The 16,009-nt window shown below is 42.6% G+C and overlaps 1 protein-coding gene across 1 annotated transcript in view; it reads left to right on the top strand.

The window, feature by feature from the left end:
- GSG1 (germ cell associated 1) overlaps positions 1 to 16,009 on the top strand; it is a 114,099-nt gene that overhangs the window by 41,192 nt on the left and 56,898 nt on the right. Inside the window, exon 3 of the mRNA XM_089687698.1 lies at positions 3,486 to 3,533. Coding sequence (XP_089543824.1) covers positions 3,486 to 3,533 — 48 coding nt within the window. The remainder of the gene's footprint in view (positions 1 to 3,485; positions 3,534 to 16,009) is intronic.

The raw sequence follows: 16,009 nt of genomic DNA, 5'->3' as shown, positions 1-16,009 counted from the left end.
TTGATATACTTAGAATTACACACCAAAAAACATTATGCTACTTCTCCCGAGTATTCACATGCTTGAGACCTTTTCACAGCCTAGCCACATAAAGGGGTCCAAAATCCAAGGAACACCTTCATGCATTCCAGGGACATAAATTACATATTTTGAGGCCCCGGAGTACCAGGATAGTGGACACACCCACAAAATCACCACATTTTGGAAAGAAAACACCCCAAGACTCCTTTCTAAGAGATATTGTAAGTCTTTTAAAGACTTCTTTTTTTGCCAGTGTTTGGAAAATGCGGAAAGAACATGAAAATTATTTTTGACACAAAGTGTCAATTTAATAGGCAATTTCTCACACACAGCATGGGCATACTTAGAATTGCACCCCAAAACACATTCCACTCCTCCTCCTAAGTATGGCGATACCACGCATGTGAGACTTTTTAAGTGTCTGGACTGATTATGTACCAAACATTGTATCTTATGTATCACACAAATCAACCAACTGTGTCAATAAAAAGTATGTACTGTAATGGTTGCATCTGTAAGTGATCAGGGAATATAGCTTTGTGTAGCATCACCTACAGCAATCTCAGTTCCTATAAGCTAAGCAAGCCTTGCCTACCGGTACATGGCTGCCCTCAGGAATTCCATGTTCACTGGCCAAGAAGTACAGGAAGCAGAAGAAAGGAATAAAAAGGAATTCTGTTGATTCCAGGAGTGCAGTTGTCTGCAGGGAATGGTTGGGATTGGGGTCTTACAAGAACATAGCCAAAGGGATGTGCAGGTGGGTCAGTTTAGGCACACACAGACATATGGTCAGCAAACAGGCAAAGGATTGGTCCAATAAATCAAACAAAAAGTAAAGTGCTTACCACCACACAATACAAACCATTGGTGTAATCTGCAAACATCTAATATAGTGTACACCTGTCCGGCTGTGACATCACCAGATACTGTAAGTGAAGACCCAAGTCCTGCCTCAACATTTTTCATCATGAGGCGTCCTCAGGAAGCTCTCCAGCTGCCATATTACTGATGTCTTTTATCCCCCCTACAGTGGATATAAAAAGTCTACACACCCCTGTTAAAATGTCAGGTTTCTGTGATGTAAAAAATGAAACAAAGATAAATCATTTCAGTACTTTTTCCACCTTTAATGTAACCTATAAACTGTACAACTCAGTTGAACAACAAACTGAAATTTTTTAGGTGGAGGGAAATAAAAATAAAAAACTAAAATAATATGGTTGCATAAGTGTGCACACCCTTAAACTAACTAATACTTTGTTGAAGCACCTTTTGATTTTCTTACAGCACTCAGTCTTTTTGGGTATGAATCTATCAGCATGGCACATCTTGATTTGGAAATATTTGCCCACTCTTCCTTTCAAAAACACTCCAAATCTGTCAGATTGTGAGGGCATCCCCTTGTGCACAGCCCTCTTCAGATCGCCCCGCAGATTTTCGATCGTATTCAGGTCTGGGCTCTGGCTGGGCCATTCCAAAACATTAATCTTCTGGTGAAGCCATTCCTTTTGTTGATTTGGATGTATGCTTTGGGTCATTGTCATGCTGAAAGATGAAGTTCCTCTTCATGTTCAGCTTTCTAGCAGAAGCCTGAAGGTTTTGTGCCAATATTGACTGGTATTTGGAACTGTTCATAAATCCCTCTACTGTGACTAAGGCCCCAGTTCCAGCTGAAGAAAACCACTCAAACCATGATGCTGCCATCACCATGCTTCACTGTGGGTATGGTGTTCTTCATCAGACTGTAACACATTTTCCGACATGCTTTTGGGAGACTTCAGATGTGTTTTTGCAAAATTTACCAGCCTTGGGTGTTTTTATTCATAAGAAATGCTTCCATTTTGCCACTCTACCCCATAGCCCAGACATATGAAGAATACGGGAGATTGTTGTCACATGTACCACCCAGCCAGCAATTGCTAGATATTCCTTCAGCTCCTTTAATGTTGCTGTAGGCCTCTTGGCAGCCTCCCAGGCCAGTTTTCTTCTTGTCTTTTCATCAATTTTGGAGGGACATCCAGTTCTTGGTAATGTCACTGTTACGCCACATTTTCTCCAATTGATGATGACTGTCTTCACTGAGTTCCATGGTATATCTAATGCCTTGGAAATTCTTTTGTACCCTTCTCCTGACTAATACCTTTTAACCATGGGATCCCTCTGATGCTTTGAAAACTCTCTGCAGACCATGGCTTTTGCTTTAGGATGCGACTAAGAAAATGTCAGGAATGACCTACTAGAACAGCTGAACTTTATTTGGGGTTAATCAGAGGCACTTTAAATGATGGCAGGTGTGTACTGACTCCTGTTTAACATGATTTTGAATGTGATTGCTTTATTCTGAACACAGCTACATCCCCAGTTATAAGAGGGTGTGCACACTTATGCAACCACATTATTTTTTTATGTTTACTTCCCCCCCTAAAAGATTTCAGTTTGTTTTTCAATTGAGTTGTACAGTTTATAGGTCACATTAAAGGTGGAACAAGTTCTGAAATTATTTATCTTTGTTTAATTTTTTTTACATCACAGAAACCTGACATTTAACACGGGTGTGTAGACTTTTTATATCCACTGTATATCAGGGGTGTCAAACTGGTGGCCCTCCAGCTGTTTCCAAGCTACCCCAATTTGCTAGGACAGTCCCAAGATTTGATTTAAATCACGGTGATCTAAATCTGTGCTGAATCTCAGAGCCCAGTACCAGGACAAGTTCCGGCACTGGTCTCCAGGTACTTGCCTAACAGTGAGCTACAGCAACTAGCCTGACAGGGGTGTGCTAGCTAACCCTGCATCTCTTGTAGGGTGCCCCGGTCCCACACACAGTGATCGCCTACTCTGTGACAGCCAGCATCACTGACTGCCTGCACACCTCACAGCAGAGCAGAACTCACTGAAGCTGCCTATTACCTTGAATAGAACATTTCCACTCTGTAAAAGAAACATAGTGAATACAAGGAAGGTGCCCTTAGGTGTATTTTTTCAGTACCCTTGGCCTGCCATGTAGAACCTCTTGCGATTTTCTGTTGGTTGTTTAATATGATAGATAGGCTTCAGCAGTGGAAGGGGGTAGGAGGTTGGTCAATGGATTAACCTTATACAGTATATGCATATTAGAATAACTCCCATTGAAGAATAACAAAGCTTGGCTGTAAAATGGGCTTAGTAAATTGGTGACTCAGCAAATAAGCAATGAATAATTCATGAGACACTTTGTTACCACTTGATAAATATGCTCCTATGTATTTAATATAAGTGGTCCTACATAACATTAATTCAATTAGTATCATTACCAATGTAAAATTGTGGTAAATTTTCATAGTATGTTTATGTTGTACTTTGTTACAATATACAGTATATATATATATATACAGTATATTATAGAAATGCTTAGCAGTCCATTAATGGCTTACAGTTTAGCATAATTCAATGTTGCAATGATGTACTTATTGTAATTATTGCAGATGAGAAGTGCAGAAGTTTTTTAGAATTAACGCCACCAGCTGAAAGAGGTATGTATATTTTTTATGTCTGTTTATATCATATTCCAAGGACGTTGTTTTAACTACTTTTATGAGATGAATACTGGTGTAATCATTAAGGCTAATTCAATGCCAACTGCTATGTTTTTAGGAAAGTAAATTGTTAAATGATTTCCATCCTTAAATTTGATTAAAAAATAAGTAGCACACTAATTACCAGTACATTACATAATTTATGTGCCAAAGATTGATTTACTGATGTTGATGATGTTTTTCAGTTTTAGGCACACTCTGTTATGAAATTTTTTTATTGATGGTTGTTATATTAGGGTTTTTTGTTGTACCATTTACAACATGAAGAATTTCATTTTATATTAAATTGTTTGTTTTCATGTGTATTATTTCAGTTTTATGGTTAATGGTGTAATGGTATCTACTAACCATGTGTCAATTCCAAAAATGAACCCATTACATATTATCACTTACTATCTGATATTTCTTTATCTTTGTTTCTAGGTATGTATACATGTAGGTGTATATGTGTGTATTTTTGAATGCACATATATGTATATATGTGCATAGTTGCCAACATTTCAAAAAAAGTTTTGGGAACACTTTTTCTTCCTGTATGACCAGAAAGACAGTGTAGGTGGAGCAGTATGTTAATTAGGGGTGGAGCATTCATTAATGGGTGTGACCTAATAAGAAAAAGAGGATTATGAAGCGTGCTGCGCCAAAAATGGGTGTGATTTAAACTCCGCTAAAAATTGGGCGTGTCTTAAAGGGGGTGTGGTTAAACAGAGTCTGAGATTCTCTTGGTATCCCCCCCATGCAATTTTGCTCTCCACCCCAACATCCCAAAAAACAAATAAACACAATCATAGACTTATCTAAAAAAAACTTAATGCAAACATAAAGAACTGGTTCACACACACTGATTGTTTGCTAGAAGTTACAGCACATCATTACCACTCACTGATTGGTTTCTAGAGGTTACTGCAGTTAGTACAGGACTATGGTCTGAGACTGCAGGCATAGTACAGGAGTTGGTAAGAGACTGCAGGCATAGTAAAGGAGATGGTCAGAGACTGCATACATGGGATGGTCAGAGACTGCAGGTGTAGTACAAGAGATGGTCAGAGACTACATACCTGGCACAAGAGATGATCAGAGACTGCAAACAGTGGCACATGGGACGGTCAGAGACTGCGTACAGGGCACAAGAGAAGGTCAGAGGCTGCAGACACGGCGCAAGGGATGGTCAGAGACTGCGGAAACAGTGCAAGGGATGGACAGAGGCTGCAGACATGGTGCAAGGGATGGACAGAGACTGCGGGCATGGTGTAAGGGATGGACGGAGACTGCGGACATGATGCAAGGGATGGACAGAGACTGCGGACATGATACAAGGGATGGACAGAGACTGCGGACACGGCGCAAGGGATAGACAGAGACTGCGGACATGGCACAAGGGATGGATAGTGACTGCAGACATGAGGCAAGGGATGGACAGAGACTGCGGACACAGCACAAGGGATGGACAGAGACTGCAGACACGAGGCAAGGGATGGACAGAGACTGCGGACACGGCACAAGGGATGGACAGAGACTGCAGACACGAGGCAAGGGATGGACAGAGACTGCGGTCATGATGCAAGGGATGGACAAAGACTGCAGACACGAGGCAAGGGATGGACAGAGACTGTGGTCATGACGCAAGGGATGGACAAAGACTGCAGACATAGGACAAGGGATAGAGAGACTGCGGATACGGTGCAAGGGATGGACAGAGACTGCAGACCTGGCACAAGGGATGGACAGAGACTGTGGACACGGCGCCTGAAATTTACAAACTGTCCCTAAACATACAAACAGTTGGCAACCCTGCATACACACTTACTACATTCACACATGCTACATACACACATGCTAAATATACATACACTACATACGTCCCACCAGCACAGCACTTACCTTCATTGCTCACGCTGCCCTAGGTAAAAGGAGGGGCCGGGCCCGATTTGTGAGGCTGACCACACCCCCTCCCACCCGCTCACACTGCCAAGCCTCACGGGGAGTCCTCAATCAGAGAGCCTGGACAGAGGAGGGAGGGAGGAGGAGGGAGAGGGAAGGACGAGTGATCAGTCCTCACATCTCTCTGTTCAGAAGCACAAAAATTGTGGCGTCTGCTGCCTGGTACAGGGGACACGCAATCCGGGAAATATTTCCTATTTTCGGGACGGAGCCTGGGACGAAGACCGGCTGTGACAGGGCTGTAGCCTCCCTAGCAGTCTGATTATGTCCATATTTCTGTGCTCAAAACGGTACTTTTTTTGCATGGAAATATGTAGTTTTTTTTTTTTTTTTGGTGAGATTTTTTTTCTATTTCAATGGTTTTGATTAATTTTTAAACAGTATAAAAGAGAGGCAATAAAACATGCCCACGCAGGGGCTATCAATTGCACAGATAAAAAAAATGCAAAATAAAAAAAAAAGGAAAAACAGTGCTCTAATGCCAACAGGGCAAAAGGTACGCCCACACAGAGGCTATCAATGGCACATAAATTACAAAACATTACTGTAACTGACTATAACAACTAAATGCAGCAGGCCAGTCACACCAAAACAAAGAAAGAATGAAAAAAGAAGAAAGAGGGGAAGAAAAAAAAAAAAGGTGAGGGGCAAGGGGCAGGGGTCCAAGAGCGCCAATACCGAAAGCCATTACATCCCCAGACTAGCCGGGGAGAGTGTGGGAAAGGCATATTGCAACCACGGCTCCCATATTTTCAAAAATGTATGTTGGGAGTCGTTGCGGATACTCGACATCTGTTCGTTGAGCATCATAGTGGTCATACGATCCCGCCATACTGGTCATACGATACCGCCATAAGGTCATACTGGACTCTTCCAGGCCTGAGCAATTGTTCTAGTGGCCGATAAAAACAGATAGGAAGCCAACTTCTGCTGATGAGCCAAGAGGCCCGGTATGGGGCAATGAAGCAAAGCATACCGAGCATCCCGGCGGATGGAGAGATGGAACAAGGTGAAAAGGAGGCCAAACACACGAGACCAAAAACGAAACAGTCTCGGGCATGACCACCAGATATGCAATACATCTCCACGATGGCCACAACCCCGAAAACATTGATCACTACAGGCAGGGTTAGCCCGGGCCAACCGAGCCGGAACCCAGTACCAGCGAAACAATACCTTATAGGCTGCCTCCAGCGTGGTCGTATTAAATGAGCATTTAGCTATGAGTGACCAGGCCTTATTCCAGTCCTCCGGATCCACGGCCACTCCCAGGTCGCGCTCCCACTGAACGACATATGAAAGAGAAGTATGCGGCGAGCGTCTATTCAAAGCTGCATAAAGAAGGGAAGTAAGGCCTGGGGCACCTGGCCGTTGTTGGCAAAGCTGTTCAAAGGCATATTTCTGGTACGGGAAGACAGACGTGCCCCGCAATGAGATCAGCCAATGCCGCAATTGAAGGTAACGAAAAAACTCCGCCGGAGGGACATCCCGTGACTCCCGAAGAGAATTCCAGGTAGGGAAGGACCGAGAGGTCAAAAAGTGTCGTACCTGGGAAAAACCATTGGTCACCCACCAAGAAAACGCCCTTGGTTGATCTAAACCTGGTGGGAAGAGGGGGTTGTTAGTGATTGGGAGCAATGGCAAAAAAGGTGACATTAGGCCACTGGAGTAACGTACCGAGTCCCACACTTGCAAGCCATGGAGCACAATCGGACTCAGTGCCGTGGGACGCAGGGCAGAGGGAAGCCATAGAAGTGTCGATATCGCAATAGGGGCACAATTAGGTAGTTCCAGGAGGACCCAGAGAGGTATGTCTGAGGAAGCATGCAACATAGATAGCGGGGCGATCTGGCTCGCCTGATAATATTTAGTAACATTGGGAACCCCAAGGCCACCCTGAAGTCTATGGACAAAAAGCGTAGTTCTGGAAACTCTGGGGCGTTTATTGGCCCAGATAAAACGCATAATCTTTGCCTGAAGCAACCGAAGGAAATGAGGAGGAACCCGCACTGGGAGGGTGCGAAAATAGTATAGCAGTTTCGGCAAGATGGTCATTTTTACTGAATTAATCCGTCCAATCCATGACAGGTGTGGAAATTGCCAAGAATGCATAAGAGAGGACACAGAGCGAATCAGTGGATAGTAGTTTGCAGCAAACAGTGAGTCATAGGTGGGGGTCAAGCTGATGCCTAGATATTCAAGAGAAGAAGAAGCCCATTTATAAGGGAAGTGGGACTGTAGGTGCGAAATCAAATCTGAGGCCAAAGTAATATTAGGCGCGACAGTCTTATCCAAATTGATACAGAGACCCGAAATCAAGGAGAAGCGCTCAAGAACCTGTTGCAAATTTGGAAGCGTCGTCAAGGGGTTAGTGAGAGTCAAGAGGGCATCGTCTGCAAAAAGGTTCAACTTGAACTCCTGTCCAGCGTATGGAACCCCCGAAATATTGCAATCAGTCCGGAGCGCCATTGCCAACGGCTCAAGCGCCAGGACAAAGAGTGCTGGGGACAGGGGGCATCCCTGTCTCGTACCTCGCCAAATAGGAAAGGAATCTGAGAAATACCCAGCGTATTTAACGGAAGCCAACGGGGAAGAATACAAGCGAGACAGCACAAACCGCAGATAGTCCCAGGATAGAGAATCAAAGGCTTTATATATGTCTAAGGACAGTAAGAATCCCGGTATTTTCTGTTGTTGTAGAAAATGTATAAGATGAACCACCTTACGAACATTATCACCCGCCTGTCTCCCAGGGATGAAACCCACTTGATCCCTGTGAATCAGGCTACGCAAATATTTATTGATACGACAGCTGAGAATCTTGCCTAATATCTTCAGGTCTTCATTAAGAAGAGAAATGGGCCGAAAGGCTTGCGGTTCCTGCACATCATCGGCTGTCTTAGGAATCATAGAGATATGAGCTCTAAGCGCGTCTGGAGAGGGCAAGGAGCCCTGTCGTAACTCATTAAAATAATCAGTCAAGAAGGGTGCTAACAGAGTTGCAAATTTCTTATAGTAGAGGCCGGAAAAGCCATCTGGACCTGGGGCCGCGGTGGATCGTAGAGATTTAATAGCTTGTAGCACCTCCAGTACGGTAACACCGGCATTGAGGGCCTTCTGCGCTGCCTCAGATAGTCCAGGGAGTTGGAGGTCTTGAAAAAATGCCTCTGCCTGAGCCACAGGGAAGGGATCTGGTTTAGCATAAAGATGCGAGAAAAAGTCCGCAAAACGGGAGACAATCTGCTGGGGATTAGAAGTACAGCCACCCACGGGAAGTCGCAATCGGATCGGTTTGTGGGGTTTCCCCACAGAATTGAGTTTCCTGGCCAGCATCGGACCAGGCTTATTCGCACAGGAATAAAATTTGTGTTTGGTCCAACGCAGGGCCCGCTCCGCCTCTGAAAAGGCGAGTAGATCCAACTCTGCTGCCAGGGTGTCCCGGGCACGTTTACGGGCCATGGATGGGAATGACTTCCAACGAGCGTCCGCAGAGAAATATGTAGTTTTTTATTGTAGGCCTGTAATTTTCAGGAATAACTCACTGAAATCTGTCCAAACAAAAGTCTAGTAAACATCCCGGGTATGTTAAAATTTGAAACACGAAATCATAAATTAAAATTTAATAAATAATATAAATAATATAATAATACTAAATTTAATTCAATAATATAATTAAACCAAAAACACTGACATTTGAAATATAGTACCAAGTTCGCACATCACTGAGCAAAGTTGCAAAATCGTTTTCAGTGTCTGATGACGAATTTCCCCACGAATCATTATCACTCAATTCTGCAAGTGGTTCTGATTTACTATCGCTGTTCTCTCGCTGGTCTAAAACCGCTTTTGACCTAAAGGGACGCTTTTTGGACGCCATGGACTTTTCTCATTTTCATAGCAGAAAGAACAGAAAAAATGTAGGCAGGGCACAAGACAAAGCACTCGGGACAAAATGTATGTGAAATGGTTTGATACAGTAATGTTTTACTATGTGAATTTAGTGAATGTCACTTTTACAACTTTCACATTTCCCGCCGTTCCGTCCCCCGTACGTCGCAGGGAACGGAACCCGGAAGACAAATGCCGGCATCGGCCGGCGGACATTGCGGGAGCGTAGGACAAGGTAAGTGAAGAAGAGATCCCAGGGCAGCGCTGCAAGATATTCCCGAGTGTAGCTCGGGGTTACCGCCTGTGGTGCTGAAACTTTACCCTGAGCTACACTTGGGAATACCGCCAGGGAGGTTAAAACAGTTGGCAACTATGTGTATGCTATCCATGATGTCTTATGCTTATTAGGCACATGATTTTATCAGTTACACTTATATTTACATTAACTTATGTTTTCTTGTAGCCCTGATGAAAGGGGAGTTCCTTTGACCCCCAAAATGCTTTGGCTGACTTTTAGCACAATACCAATAAATTAATTTTGAACTCTTATCTTTTGGTCTATGTATGCACTCTTTTTGGCTACTGATGTTGAAGGCTTACACACATCCAGGTTTCCTGTATGTTTCTGAAGTCCCAATCCTGGATTACAGTATATCTCTGGTTCCCTTTGTGGTGATCCATGGGAAATTCACACAGATAAAGGTTAAAGTTTAGAAAAACAATGATTAACACTTTCAGTTAAAGGGTAATTGCACATAATTTCCCCTCCACTGTAATGTTTTCTTTTCAATAGATTTTTATTTTGATAGAAGTTATAAGGAAACAAGACAGGGTGGTGAGGTGTTGTCTCTCTAAAATAGAGCACATATAACCTCAAATCAGCCCCAATGCATGCAACTTCAGACTGCAGATCAGCCCCAATTCCTGCACTTTCAGACTTTTGATGAGCCCCACTTTCAGCACCTTCACACCTCAGATCAGTCCCAATGCTGGCAGCCGCAGACCACACATCAGCTCTAATGCATGCAGCTTCAGATTGCAGTTCGGCCACAATTCCTGCACCTTCAGCCTGGGTTCACATATATGCAGTGCGATATATTGGAAGTGATTCGCACAGGAATTGCACTGCATGCCTGTGCAAATCACATGTGATTTGTGTGCGGTGCGATTGGAGCCATACATTTTGTATGGCTGTATTCGCACCATACCGGCACCAAAACGTGCAGGACCCTTTTTTGGCTCCGCACTAGAATCAGATCACATAGGCATTCACACCTATGTGATCCGATTCTGCACATCGCACCGTGTTTTGTGGATCGCTTTCAGGGCGTTGTTAACTTAACATACACATCCGCAGTGGTTCGCATGAACGAGGTTCGAATCTGATGTGGTGCAGATTTTGCACTGAAAACGCTGCGAATTCCGCACCGCATCAGTGTGAACCAGGGCTCAGACCCCAATTCAGCTTCATGATATATGATTTATCAGACCTCAAAAAACAAAGCAGTGCTCAATAAGCCAGTTACAAAGCAGTATGTACAAATTCAATTATAAAGGAGTACTTAGAAAGCCAGTTACAAAGCAGTATATACAAAGCCAGTTACAAAGCAGTACTTAAAAGGCCAATTATAAAGCAGTGTGTACAAATCCAGCTACAAAGCAGTACTCACAAAGCCAGTTACTATATAAAGAAGTACTCATAATTCCAGTTATACTTACTGCTCTAGAAATGGCTTTGTGAGTACTGAAAAGCCAATTAAAAAGCAGTATGTGCAAAGCCAGTTACAAAGCAGTAAATACAAAGCCAGTTACAAAGCATTAAGTACAAAGCCAGTTACAAAGCATCAAGTACAAAGCCAGTTACAAAGCAGTAAATACGAAGCCAGTTACAAAGCTGTATACGCAAAGCCAGTTACAAAACAGAATGCGCAAAGTCAGTTATAAAACTGAGGAAATGGAGGAACTGATTTCTGTAGTAAGAACATCCCGAGAGATTCAGGAAAACATGGGCATGCTGGAGTCATTTTAAATCCACTCCTACCTATCATCTAACAGTACACGATTAACCGAGACCCTCTGGCTGAATGTCTAACTACAATTCTGTAGGGGGAAATACCCTGATAACCGAGGATACTTCTCTCACACATAAGGATGGTCTGTAGATCTACATCTCAACATGCCTTCTGGGGTTCTTGATCCACGTGTTACCCCACTGACCGATCCTGTACGTATCATATTTTAAGCTTTAGTACTACCTGTCTGGCTTGGCTAATACATGAGGATGTAATCCCTTCTACCCCCCCTCTTTTTTTTGTTTTCTTTCTTTTTTTTTCTCTCCCCCCCAACATCTCACCCTACAATTCTATCTCTTACTGTCTTTCTTTCTAACCTGCTTTTTTCACACCTGTTATTTACCTGTATCACTTATTCTCTACCAACCAAATAGAGCATTTACCTGCACACAGATATGACTAACTTCAACCATAGCACATACTCTAGTTATAATTATGTAAACAATGACCTTCACAGTACCCAATGCTTTCCCTACCCCTACCCCTATCATCACAATACCTCACCATTTAAAAAGTTGATGAGAGTCAAGACGAGATAACTTTCACCAACATCACTTCATCCATTTTCCTCTTGGTATCCACCATTTTGCATTGTATGATTGATGTAATGTCCTACACCATTTCGTCATGTATGACTGTTTACAATTTGTCCCGTCTGCGAAACGGGAAGCAACATGTCATGTCTATGTTTTGACTGTGATCTATGGCTGTACATGCGCTAAATGCTTTTTTGTCTTCTCTTATAACAATAAAGTATTTTTGGAAAAAAAAAGTACAAAGCCAGTTGCAAAGCAGTAATGCAAAGCCAGATACAATGCAGTATTTACAAAGCCAGTTACAAAGTAGTACATACAAAGCCAGTTGCAAAGCAGTAAATACAAAGCCAGTTACAAAGCAGTATGTACAAAGCCAGTTACAAAGCAGTACGTACAAAGCCAGTTACAAAGCAGTAAATACTGTACAAAGCCAGTTACAAAGCAGTATGTACAAAGCCAATTACAAAGCAGTACATAAAAAGCCAGTTACAAAGCAGTATGTACAAAATCAGTTAGAAAGCAGTACATAAAAAGCCAGTTACAAAACAGTAAATACAAAGCCAGTTACAAAGCCAGATACAATGCAATATTTACAAAGCCAGTTACAAAGCAGTATGTGCAAATCCAGTTACAAAACAGTGTGTACAAAACCAGTTACAATGCAGTATGCGCAATGCCAGTTACAAAGCAGTATGCGCAATGCCAGTTACAAAGCAGTATGTACTTTCTAAGCCAGTTACGGCTTTGTGTACACTGCTTTCTAACTGGCTTTAAATGTACTGCTTTGTAACTGGCTTTGTACGTACTGCTTTGAACCTGGTTTGTAGACACTGCTTTGTAACTGGCTTTGTATGTACTTTGTAACTGGCTTTGTATTTACTGCTTTGTAACTGGCTTTGTATGTACTTTGTAACTGGCTTTGCATGTACTGCTTTGTGTGTGTACAAAGTCAGGTGCAAATCAGTAAATACAAAGCCAGTTACATAATAAATATAAAAGGCCTTGAAGTACCGCTTTGTAACTACTTAGTAGTACTTACCAAGCCTGTAATAAAGTAGTAGTAACAAAGCCAACAATTTCATCCACAACTTCAGCTTTTCTAACTATAATGATCTCCACCACTGTTTTAGCCATGCGCACAGAGAGCACCCAGAGACAGCAGATATACACTGATTAGAAAAAGCTGGTCTAAAATAATTAAAGAACAGATAAGAAACAAAATAATTGACATGTATCAGTCTGGAAAGAATTACAAAGCCACTTCTAAGGCTTTGGGATTCCAGCAAATCATAGTGAGAGCCATTATCCAGAAATGGAAAAAACTTGCAACAGTGGTGAACCTTCCCAGGAGTGACCGGCCTACCAAAATTACTCCAAGAGCACAATGACAACTCATCAAGTAGGTCATAAAAGAACCCAGAACAACATCTAAAGAACTGCAGGCCTCACTTGCCTCGGTTAAGGTCAGTGTTCATGATTTAATAAGAGACAGGGCAAAAATGGCATCCATGGAAGAGTTCCAAAAAGAACCAAAAAGAACACAAAAACTCATCTCATATTTGCCAAAAACCATCTTGATTATCCCCAAGACTGTTGGGCAAATATTCTGTGGACTGATAAGACAAAAGCTGAACTTTTCGGAAGGTGTTGGCCTGTTACACCTGGTGCAAAACTAACACAGCAATTCATAAAAAGAACATCATACCAACAGTCAAACATGTTGATGGTAGTGTGATGGCCTGGGGCTGCTTTGCAACTTCAGGACCTGGACGACTTGCCATAATTGATGGAACCACCAGTTCTGTGCTCTACCAGAAAATCCTGAAGAATGTCCGGCCATCAGTTTGTGACCTCAAGCTCAAGCACACTTGGGTTATGAAGCAGGACAATGATCTGAAACACACCAGCAAGATTGAGATGCTGTAGCATGATCTCAGCATGATCTCAAACAGGCCGTTAATGCTCAAAAACCCTCCACTGTGGCTAAATTGAACCAATTTTGTAAAGAAGAGTGGGCCAAAATTCCTCCACAGCAATGTGAAAGACTCATTGCCAGTTATTGCAAACGCTTGACTGCAGTTGTTGCTGCCAAGGATATTAGGTTTAGGGGGCCAATTACATTTTCTCAAAACGCCAGGCAGGTTTGGACAACTTTTTTTCCCTTAATAAATGAAATCATCATTTTAAAAACTGCATTTTGTATTTACTTGGGTTATCGTTGTGTAATATTAAAATTTGTTTGATGATCTGAAAATCAGGAAGTGGGAAAATACTTTTTCACAGCACTGTAGTTAGGAAAGTATATTATATTTAATTGTTTTAAACTTTTTTTTTTACATTTCTTCAGTTGCTTCCTGGTTTCTGGCTTGGGCCAATATGATGTAATTTATCCCATGAATCTTCATGGGCATCTTTTTTCCTTTCATCTGGAGGAGGGGAGGAGTGGCTTTCTAATCCAAGCACTCCATCCTACCTGTTTGCCTGACCTAAGGACAGATGGATTCCAGGTTGTAAATGCTACATGAATCATCTGCCATTACTTAAGATGGCCATGGCTAAGAATGCTGGGGGGGGGGGGTAAAGTTTGGAGTCATGGATAGGTGGGTAAGTTTGCTTTGAATATTAAATTTACTGCATTTGATACTCTCTTCATTGCAATACCTCTGTTCAGATACGTGACCTCTTTTTGCATTGTATTTTTTCTTTACAAATACAAATAAAGAATGTATTTTAAAAAAATGATTTAAATAGCGTTTTCAGTTTGTGGTTCTCAGATACAGTTCCACTTTAACACTACTGGTAAGATATCTTCTTTTTTTCTCTCTGTAAAGATAAACAAAAAAGCTCTAAATTGGAGCAAAAAGAAGACGCGTTGTGACTGAGTTTCCACCAGGGGGAGTGCTCACTGTTGTTCCCGAGATGTGCTTGCTCTTTTTGTTTTCGGCCACTAGAGGGAGTGCGGCCGGAAATGGAAGTCGGCCATATTTGGTTTATCTGGAGGCCAGGACCCACCCACATGTGGCTGCTGCTGCTGAGAAATCTCTTGTGGCCAGGACACAGAATGGACTATTCTATAGTACTCCCGTGGATCAGTCAGTTAGGAGCCAAACTAGGTGTCTCATAAAGCAGCATTTGCATTGAGCGTTTTTACTTCAGCACACTACTTGCATAGCTGTATCATTGTGATCTGTGTAACTAGTGAAATTATGTCTTCCAGAATGTGGAGTGGGGGGGTGCAGCAGAGTGCAGCAGGAAAGGGCACTAATGTACCACCTCCAAGTCCTGAGGAACGTAGCTGAAGGTCCACTGTAATATCCTCTCCTGACAGGGCAGAAGCAACTGGGCAGTCTGAAACGCTGCGTTTATCTGGCATTGTGGCTACTACCGGGCCTTCTGCCTAAGCATATGTAACCAAGGATGATCTTGCTTCAGCCTTAGTGGGTTTAGAAGATAAGATCGCTGGGATGATTGCATTAGTTTCTCAGGGGACTATAAAGCGATATAGATCCCCATCACTAAACCACCAATCCTGAAGCAGGAATGGGTGTGGCCTGAGGATGAGGAAGAGCTGGAGGCAGTAGAATTACTTTCTGAGGAGTCACAGCTTGAGGAGAAGCAGGAGATCTCTGCCTCCCAAGTCTCAGAGATTTTTAGCCCAAGATCTCAATGATATGGTACGATCTGGATTCAGGCTACCTCAGATAGAAACCTCTGAGGTTACTTATTCTTCCCTGGGCTCTTTTAAGCTGTCACAGAGTACTCAGGCCTTTCCGGTGCATCCTCTTCTGGAGGAAATTATGTATGCTGACTGGGATCACCCAGATAGGGTTTTTGTTCCACCAAAGAGGTTTTCTGTTTTGTACCCCATGGAACAAAAGTATGTTAAGAAATGGGGGTTGCCTGTAGTGGATGCAGCTGTTTCATCCCTGAATAAATCTTTAACGTCCTGTGGATAATGTACAGGTTTTCAAGGACT

This window comes from Staurois parvus, unplaced genomic scaffold, assembly GCF_062004578.1.
Source record: "Staurois parvus isolate SC_StPar_1 unplaced genomic scaffold, SC_StPar_1.0 ptg000436l, whole genome shotgun sequence".
Taxonomy (NCBI): domain Eukaryota; kingdom Metazoa; phylum Chordata; class Amphibia; order Anura; family Ranidae; genus Staurois; species Staurois parvus.
This window is presented reverse-complemented; position numbering and strand designations above follow the sequence as displayed.